This window comes from Salvelinus namaycush, chromosome 5, assembly GCF_016432855.1.
Source record: "Salvelinus namaycush isolate Seneca chromosome 5, SaNama_1.0, whole genome shotgun sequence".
Lineage (NCBI taxonomy): Eukaryota > Metazoa > Chordata > Actinopteri > Salmoniformes > Salmonidae > Salvelinus > Salvelinus namaycush.
The window spans coordinates 57,893,764-57,903,204 of NC_052311.1; the positions used below are offsets into that span (position 1 = coordinate 57,893,764).

Genomic DNA, 9,441 nt, shown 5'->3' on the forward strand with positions numbered 1-9,441 from the left:
CTAGAGACATTACCACTAATTAAGCATGGCAACCAGTTTTAATTAGAGAAAAAAAAGGAGCAGATAAAAGGAGGTAAATTGCTGGTCCCTGGAATGTACTTCGGGTTTATTAGTGTATTGTTTGTGAAACCACTGTGGGAGCTGCATGGGAGAATCTATGGTGCATTCAGCACCAGCCAGAACACTGGTTGGGATGTTCGTACTACACACACACACATACACACACACACACACACACTTTCCTCCTAATTACTATCCATCTCAACCTCACCTGCCTTTTTTGGTCCCTCAGGCTCTCCGTACAGAGACAAGATCACCATAGCGATCCTGCAGCTGCAGGAAGAAGGAAAGCTTCACATGATGAAGGAGAAGTGGTGGAGGGGGAACGGTTGTCCGGAGGATGAGAAGAATAAGGAGGCCAGTGCTCTGGGGGTCCAGAACATCGGGGGCATCTTTATCGTCCTGGCGGCTGGACTCGTCCTGTCGGTGTTTGTGGCAGTCGGAGAGTTCATCTATAAATCCAAACAAAACGCACAACTGGAAAAGGTAAAGCAACATCCTTTCACGTATAGCCAGGTTGCAATGACAATGTGTCTGTGTGTGAATCTTATTATACAGAGATTGTTGACAAGGAGACCATTTTTCTACTTTTCTATTAGCTTTGTGTTTTGGCCTAGCTTACATTTATTTTGTGGTTTACAAAATATACAATTTGTATCACATATTCTTTTTCTGACACAAAAGGCACAACATGATGAAAAGTAGAGACATTTAGTCTCGTTGTATTTGCAATAAACCATCCCTCACCTCATACTCAATAAAGTGCACTTGATGTTTGGATACGGGTGGAGGGGACATTTACACGTGTTCAGTATTAACACTTATTTGAATGTACATGATGTACAAAAAGGACAGACAGACGGTAGCCATTTTAGTTACACTGAGATCACAAGGACAATTTTACATGATAGTCAGGTCAGCTCCTGAAACACTGATGTTTATGTAGATACAGTAATGCACCATATTCTTTAAGACACAGTAAGTATGGGTTCATTTTCTTGCCTTTATCCACTTAGCCCCAACGGCACCAAGGTGATAGGAAGCGTGAGGAGTTCTGCTGTCACCACGGACCCTCCAAGCAGCTACCTGTAGACTTTAACCACCAGCTCAAATGACCTCCAGAAAGACTCCAGAGACTCCAGTCATCTACATTTACCTTAAAATGCACAAATTGTACTTTTTTTAACTTCAGATAGTTCCCGATTGGGAAGTTTCCTGTCGGAAGAACTGGCAGCAATGTTATGGTCACACAACGTTTGAATGAAAAGTTGCCATTGGTGCATGGTTGGGTGTATGTTTTCGAAAGGCGGCCCTAAAACTATAGGTGCACGGTTTCACACGATGGGATTGGAAGGTTGGCCCAAATGCATGATCCATAAGGCTGAAGTAAATGTCACCAGTCATACGCCTTGCCACTCTCGTCTTCATGTCACCCTCAACACACAGCCACAGCCTCTCCCAAAAAACGAATCCTTATTATCAGAACAAACTTTTGTACAGACTAGCCGAACTGAATCAAGCTATAATTGCAAACTCTGAAGGCTTGGTTTTGGAAACATATGTAAGCTTTCAGATATTGTAACATACTAACTACTCTACTGAATAATCTCATATTGAAAGTGTAATGCTACAACAACACATCACTCGTTGTCAACAGCATGTAAACCTTTTGATGATCCCCTTAATCCCATGTCCTTCCTGTCCTGTCTTGTCCTGATCTGTCCTTCCTCTCTGGTCCTTCCTGTCCTTCCTGGGATTCCTGTCCTGTCCTTCCTGTCCTGTCCTTCCTGGGATTCCTGTCCTGTCCTTCCTGTCCTGTCCTTCCTGGGATTCCTGTCCTGTCCTTCCTGTCCTGTCCTTCCTGGGATTCCTGTCCTGTCCTTCCTGTCCTGTCCTTCCTGGGATTCCTGTCCTGTCCTTCCTGCCCTGTCCTTCCTGGGATTCCTGTCCTGTCCTGTCCTTCCTGTCCTGTCCTTCCTGGGATTCCTGTCCTGTCCTTCCTGTCCTGTCCTTCCTGGGATTCCTGTCCTGTCCTTCGTGTCCTGTCCTTCCTGGGATTCCTGTCCTGTCCTTCCTGTCCTGTCCTTCCTGGGATTCCTGTCCTGTCCTTCGTGTCCTGTCCTTCCTGGGATTCCTGTCCTGTCCTTCCTGTCCTGTCCTTCCTGGGATTCCTGTCCTGTCCTTCCTGCCCTTCCTGCCCTGTCCTTCGTGTCCTGTCCTGTCCCATCCTGTCTTTCTTTTCCTGTCTAACACAGTGCTCTCTCACCCAACAACAGTCTCATAAATCTCAAACGCCAACCCCTACTTAGCTCTCCACAGGAGCCTGGTCTGCACTAAGAGCTTTCTTCTACACCCTCCATCGATCGCACAACGCAGTGATGCTGCTGCTGCTGGGCCATAAGCCCCCATATCAATGATTCAGAGCATCTAGTCATGACGTGATGTTCACAGAGTCCTTCTGTCAACGACAACACACACAGCACAGCACTACACCCACAGACCAGCCAGGGTAGACGGGAGGGGAGGTCCCCCATCAATAGGATGTCATTTAAAGAATGCTAAAGAACGATATGGCTAATAAAAACACATAAGGAAGTGAGTAGAGTAGGGAGTAATAGTCAGCCGAGCCAGAGAAAGAGAAGGAGAGTGATTTAATAGAAACCTCATCGTTTGATGTTGATCATGATCTCTTCCTGGTGTTCTTCAGCATGTCTTTGTGTCAGACACAGCAGTTGAAGAAGATAAGTTTCACTCTCTTATCAGCTCAGAACTAGGTGGAGGAGCGTGTCATACAGATAGCAGATATATCCAGACAGAGAATAGACCTCACTCACATATCTGTTTCAAGAATAATTGAGTAGTTGTCAGTTGTCAGTCCATTTAACATTTTATTTTCACACAACCTGTGCCTATATGCTACAATTATGTAAGTTGTGTACCTCAATATTTTAACATCCAATTGATAACCGACAAAGGTGTATATTGCTTTTCATAAATTCTCATAATCAATCTTTTTTTTTAATGTCAGATGATCTGAGAAGCAATACATGTTTTATTCATCCAAAGCAAATATACATTCTCCAAGAGGTTTGAGTGTCACACAATCACAAAGTGTATTTTAGTATGTGTGGTCCATTGCTAATGTTTTAACTGTAAAACCTTGACATGATATGCAGTGTACCAAGTATTCCCATATCAATTCAATAATTAGTCACATTTGAAAATGCCTGATATTTTATTTAATTGCACAAGATCCTTTACTTGAATGTGTCGACAGTACAGGGTTGTATTTTCACCACGATGCTGAAAGTGTCAACTTGAAAATGTTCTACTAAGCATCTCTTTGCTGGGTTTGTCATGCTTGATAGCGCACACCCTGCAATTTGCATTTTTAAAAGTACCAGTCAGAAGTTTGGACACACCTACTCATTCAAGGGTTTTTCTTTATTTTTACTATTTTCTATATTGTAGAATAATAGTGAAGACATCAAAACTATGAAATCATGTAGTAACCCCAAAATATATTTTCTATTTTAGATTCTTCAAAGTAGCCACCATTTGCCTTGATGACAGCTTTGCACACATTTGTTTAACACTTGTTTTGGTTACTACATGATTCCATGTGTTATTTAACAGTTTTGATGTCTTCACTATTGTTCTACAATTTAGAAAATAGTAAAAATTAAGAAAACCGTGGGAATGAGTAGGTGTGTCCAACTGCTACTGTATTCTTTGTAAGAAAGGATAAAGATAAAAATAAAAATAGCAAGACATTTATTTAATGTTATGAACCATACACCTTATAATGTCAACATATGTTAATATTATTTGCCAAATCCAAAAATATATGTTGTAATGACATTAATTGTATGTTTATTTGAAATTATTTTAATTTACTTAACTCAAATTGTGATTCAGAATAATTAGGTTTTTAGTCTAATATTTTCCACTTGTTATTAACTTTAATAAAAGATTGAGAAATATTTGAAGTTTTAGTAGGCTTTTCATTCTGGTTCGCCCAATGAGGACTTTCTCTCATGAGTCCACACATTCCCATCGTCACAACATAGCTGGCTTTCAGAAAAATACCATGATCACCATGGTTGTCCACTTCCCTCTCTTCCCCCTCTTCCTTCTCCACCTCTTCCTCTTTCTCATCCCCCTCTTCCTTTTCTTCCTTCTCATTATCCTCCACCTCTCCCTCCTCCTCCTTCAGCTCCTCCTCATCTTCCTCCCATTTCTCCTCCTCCCCCTCCTCCTCCTCCTGCTCTTCCCTCTCCTCCTGCCTGCTGCTGAGGGTGCTGCAGAGTAACTTGGCTCTCCAGGGACAGGGATCACCAGCTGTGTGTGAGGAACCATCCAGCTCCCCGATTGCGCGCACACACACACACACACACACACACACACACACACACACACACACACACACACACACACACACACACACACACACACACATACACATACACCACACACACACACACACACACACACACACACACACACATACACATACACCACACACACACACACACACACACACACACACACACACACACACACACACACACACACACACACACACACACACACACACACACACACACACACACACACACACACAGGAATGTACGCATGCACTTATATGTGCACACACACACTCACACACACACACCTGCTCGGACAGATGTGCACACACAGACACCCATTGACTTTACACACAAAAATAGTGACTATTCATCTCTTGCTTGCCCTCCATTACTCTATCATGCTATCATGGAGTGAGAGCTGGAGTGGGAGCTACTATGGTGTCTTTCCATCTCAGCATTTTATACCAAACCTGAGGAGCAGGTCTGGGGGTCTATAGATCCTTGTACGTGGTGGTACAGACTGACTGGGCTGTACTGTACATGGGCAGCCTGCAAAATACCTACCAGTGCCTTCTTCCATTAATGGTAGTAAAAAAGCTTTAAGGCAGTAAAAGTGTTGGATTTATTATTTCTCCATCTCACCTCCTTAAGTGGATGTTTTCTTCCTGTCTTCCTCTGAGCCCAAAGTGCTCTGAGACCTGAGCCTGTTCAGCTCAGGATTGGCTCTGGTGGTGGGGAAAAGGGGTCGGAAAAACTCTGTAATTCAATGGCCACCACTAAACAGCCACCATCAATCCAACTATGAGCCCAGCAGCCATGAGGCCATGATGGAGATGTGTCCCCTGAGTCAGGGAGGGTTTTCTTAGCCTGCCTGGGAAGCCAGTTGGGTGGAGTTTTACTTTTGGAACTTTTCTATTGGCACTAGATGGCCACTAAGCCCAAGGCTTCATGAGGGGAAAGGTGTCTTAGGTAGAACATGCTATTCAATCTCTCTTTCCCAGAGAAAATCAATAGCCATGAAAAGCATGTTTTCTGAAAGGCTGTAGTCAATCAGCAGGACTTCTAGGAGTTATTCCATTTTTTTGCGAGAAGACAAACAATATGATAGGATATAGATATGATTTATGAATATGATACACACATACACATACTAACATGTACTATCATATACACTCAGATAGGTACATACCTTTGTACACAGCTTATACACCCAAATCCATATACTCAATATGCATAGAATTTTGATTGGTGGTGAATTGATATGATTGTTGGTATGCTGGAAAGCGAAAGCACTAAAACATTTGCATGGGTGGGAGTCCTATAGCCATAACTATAGAATGTGTTAATGTGAGATACCTGTTCATTAGGACAACTCATAACAATGTCATAACCCAACAATTGATCATAGATGAGGAAGAAAGGCACTAAGGAGAAGGCAGCCTGTTAGTTAAGCATTGGCATGAGTAACTGAATGACACTCAATCACTGGCTGACTTAGCAGCATAAAGTCTTCACTGTTGTCTTCATCCCTGTGTTCTTGTTGGTAGACCAGCCCAGCCTTGCTTGAGGTGGGCAGATGACTTATTTCTCTTGACAGGATGGTTGAGCCCTTTCACATTCCAGCTAGTAAGGTAGACATCCCTCGGTTCTCTATCAACTCAGTTGAGGTTCTGAATTATTTGGAATACGTACTGTACCAGACATCACCATAGTGCCGTTCCAAAATGGAAATTGTGTTTTTATGTGAAGGTTTTAACCTAGACTCGAAAAACATATTAGTCCCTTGGAATCTGTTTCCCCAATAGTACCTCCAGGAATAGCAGTCTCAGATTTAGTTGAGTCACTCTGCGTTGTTCAGTGCACCATTTGCAAATGCCAGAGTAGCTTTGAGAAAAGGAGAAGGAAGAAGAAGAGGCAGCAGCTTAATTGGCCATGCAGCTACATGGGATTTGAGTCAGACGAGATGTAATATGCATCAATAAGTCATGCTGCTGTATGGGCCTGGGCCCCGGCTGGGCTGCCTGGCAGAGAAGGATGGGGGAAATCTGCCATGGAGAAATCACTTTAGCTAGCCTAGAATGCTCACTGTGTGTGTGTGTGTGTGTGTGTGTGTGTGTGTGTGTGTGTGTGTGTGTGTGTGTGTGTGTGTGTGTGTGTGTGTGTGTGTGTGTGTGTGTGTGTGTGTGTGTGTGTGTGTGTGTGTGTGTGTGTGTGTGTGTTGGTGTGTTGGTGTGTTGGTGTGTAAGTGTGTTGGTGTGTTGGTGTGTGGTGTGTAAGTGTGTTTGCGCGCTTGCGTGTGTGTATGTGCGTTCGCTCGCCATGTGTGCGACTCCAGATGGACTCCAGCATCTCGGCACTGTGCACAGCTTTCCTTCTAACCCTCTTCAATCCACCCTTCCCAAAGCATTACCCCCCCTAGACCATCTAGCCCTTCCTTCATCCCAGCCCCTCCACTCACCAACCAAACTTCACATTCGTGGTTGATTTGAAACTGAATCGTTGCCAGGGCTAAAGGCATGTTTTAATTAGCAGTATGTCAACACATTTTAATAATTTAAAGCTATTAATGCAAACTACCATAACCAGGTGTTGCTGTACATGATCAAATAGCTGCACAGCTGTAGTAAGATACTTATGATACTGCAATAACAGTCTGTGGATAAATCTTGTTAAATCTATTGTCTCCCAATACAAGAGGAAGCCCTGCCAACCTCCAGTGCAAATCCTGTCCTGATTCCCACCTACATCTAGCCCCTTTATCCACCTACTACACTAAAAGACTATGGACATGCAACCTCCAACCAACTCCCCCAGCCCCAGCTAGAACTCCAGCCCCAGCCCACCCACCCTTTCCTGAGCAAGTTCCTCTCTCCCCTGCCTGCTCTGTGTCACCATGGCAGCTCTCAGAGAGGGGGCTGTAGAGAGCCTGCCCTGGGGAAGTAGCAGCTCTGCAGTGCTCTGCTCTGCTGGGCTTATTACTGCCAAATTGTTTGGAACTAGAGGAGGCTCTCTCTGAAACCCCTGTTTTCTTTCTCTCTTTCTCATTCTGACTCTCTTTCTCTCTCTTTCTCATTCTGACTCTCTTTCTCTCTCTTTCTCTCCTACAGAGGTCCTTCTGCAGTGCCATAGTGGACGAATTGCGGGTGTCCCTCAAGTGCCAGCGGCGCCTCAAACACAAGCCTCAGCCGCCCGTCATGGTCAAGACAGAGGACGTCATCAACATGCACACCTTCAACGACCGCAGACTGCCAGGCAAAGAGACCATGGCCTAGAACAGGACTCTGTCTCTCTCTCTCTCTCTCTCTCTCTCTCTCTCTCTCTCTCTCTCTCTCTCTCTCTCTCTCTTTCTCTCTCTATCTCTATCTCTATCTCTCTCTATCTCTCTCTCTCTATCTCTCTCTATCTCTATCTCTCTCTATCTCTATCTCTATCTCTCTCTCTATCTCTCTCTCTATCTCTCTCTCTCGCTCTCTGCTGTCACTGGGAGGCGTGTAGGGTGAAGAGACGCTGGGGAGGGAGGAAGGGTGATAGTTGATTTATGTGAGTGTATGGGGGGAGGTTAAGAGAGATGGGAGATGAGAGGAAAAGAGAAGTGGAGAAGAGAAGAGAAGAGAAGAGAGGAGCTGAGCTGCTCTGATCACTGACTGTCTGGCATCGTTGTTTCAAAACACTAAGCTAGAAATGAAAAGAGATTCAACAATGTTTCCTGTGGAAATAACTTGAACCAACCTGGGAGCAATTCAATGTGAGTTACCTCATTACTCTACCTGGCAGTGCACCTGAGCAAGGAGTGATGAAAGTGGTGCCATGATTTCGTATAAAAAGAGAGTTAAACCCAGGATTCAGAGGAAAGGAGGGAGGGCAGGTTAAATTGAAAGTATAGAATATCATATGTTTGGTTGTCCCTTAAATATTGATTCAATTTGGACCTGTGATTTCTATCTGCTACCCAACCACTCTCTCTCTCTCACTGAGTAGAATCAGGAGAACGTACATCCCTCAGTCATAGTTATGGAGCAAACACATACACAGATACTAATAGAAAAAACTGAGAGAAAATCAGTTGGCGAGTGTGTAAAGGACACATCTTGTTATTATTCAACCATAGAAGAAGAAGGAGACCAGATGGGCTAGAAACAGCCAGTTCCAAATTAAACCCAAAGCCCAAAACACATTGGTGAGCAGGACAGAACTGCTCCCAACATGTACACAGGCATCGTTTATTCATATCATTCACTGTTGGAAAGAATACAGTACATTATCCATCAGGCAATAGGTTATTTCATTTGTTTTGTTTTCAGAGTACTAAACATTTTGTTAAATTATGGGGGACGGGAAAAACATTTTGAATGAAAAAATATATACATATATAAATACAAGCAGAGACAGATTACCGGGGGAGGGGCAGTGATGTAATAGAGGAATTAGGTGATAGGAACTGGAAGTGACATGAAGAGTGGCGGACATGATGAAAGTAGTAACCTTAGGAACCTTAGTAGTTTGAAGTGAAGGAAAGCAGGACAGCAGGAGTGGATCTGAAACTAAATTCACAGCAATCACACAACATGAGGAATTTATTTATTCAAGTATTTATTATTTTATTTATGAATTTCTTTATTTATATTTTCATGGACTGGATTTTCACAGCAGCTGCAAGGATACAGTACACACCTCATTTTCAGATTTGATGGGTACAAATGTTTTGGTTTTCTTTTCTGTTCGATGTCAAGTCTCAAGTTTCTTTTTGTACTCTTGTGGCTTTTATTTTAGTAACAAAATCCTCACATTTACTTGTGCAAATGCAATTTCTATGAAAAAGTGTTTTTGTACGAAGAAAATAAAACATTTTGTAATAATTTTTATCAACAAAAAATGTACCACGGGTGTCACCACGGCAGACAGCGCGACTCTCTCTCCACTGTGGGCCGTGTGGGTGTCCCAAGGGATAGCAGCCCCATCTAGGATAGCCCCGTCAGGCCTAACACAACCCCCTCCAAGGGGTCACGAGAAC

General features: G+C 43.4%; 1 protein-coding gene across 1 annotated transcript in view; it reads left to right on the top strand.

Moving 5' to 3' along the window:
- The window catches only part of LOC120047686 (glutamate receptor ionotropic, kainate 2-like), a 218,341-nt gene extending 210,639 nt beyond the window's left edge, over window positions 1-7,702 (top strand). Inside the window, exons 15-16 of the mRNA XM_038993236.1 lie at window positions 293-546; window positions 7,538-7,702. Of these exons, the coding sequence (XP_038849164.1) occupies window positions 293-546; window positions 7,538-7,702 (419 nt within the window). The remainder of the gene's footprint in view (window positions 1-292; window positions 547-7,537) is intronic.
- Window positions 7,703-9,441: the final 1,739 nt, after the last annotated feature.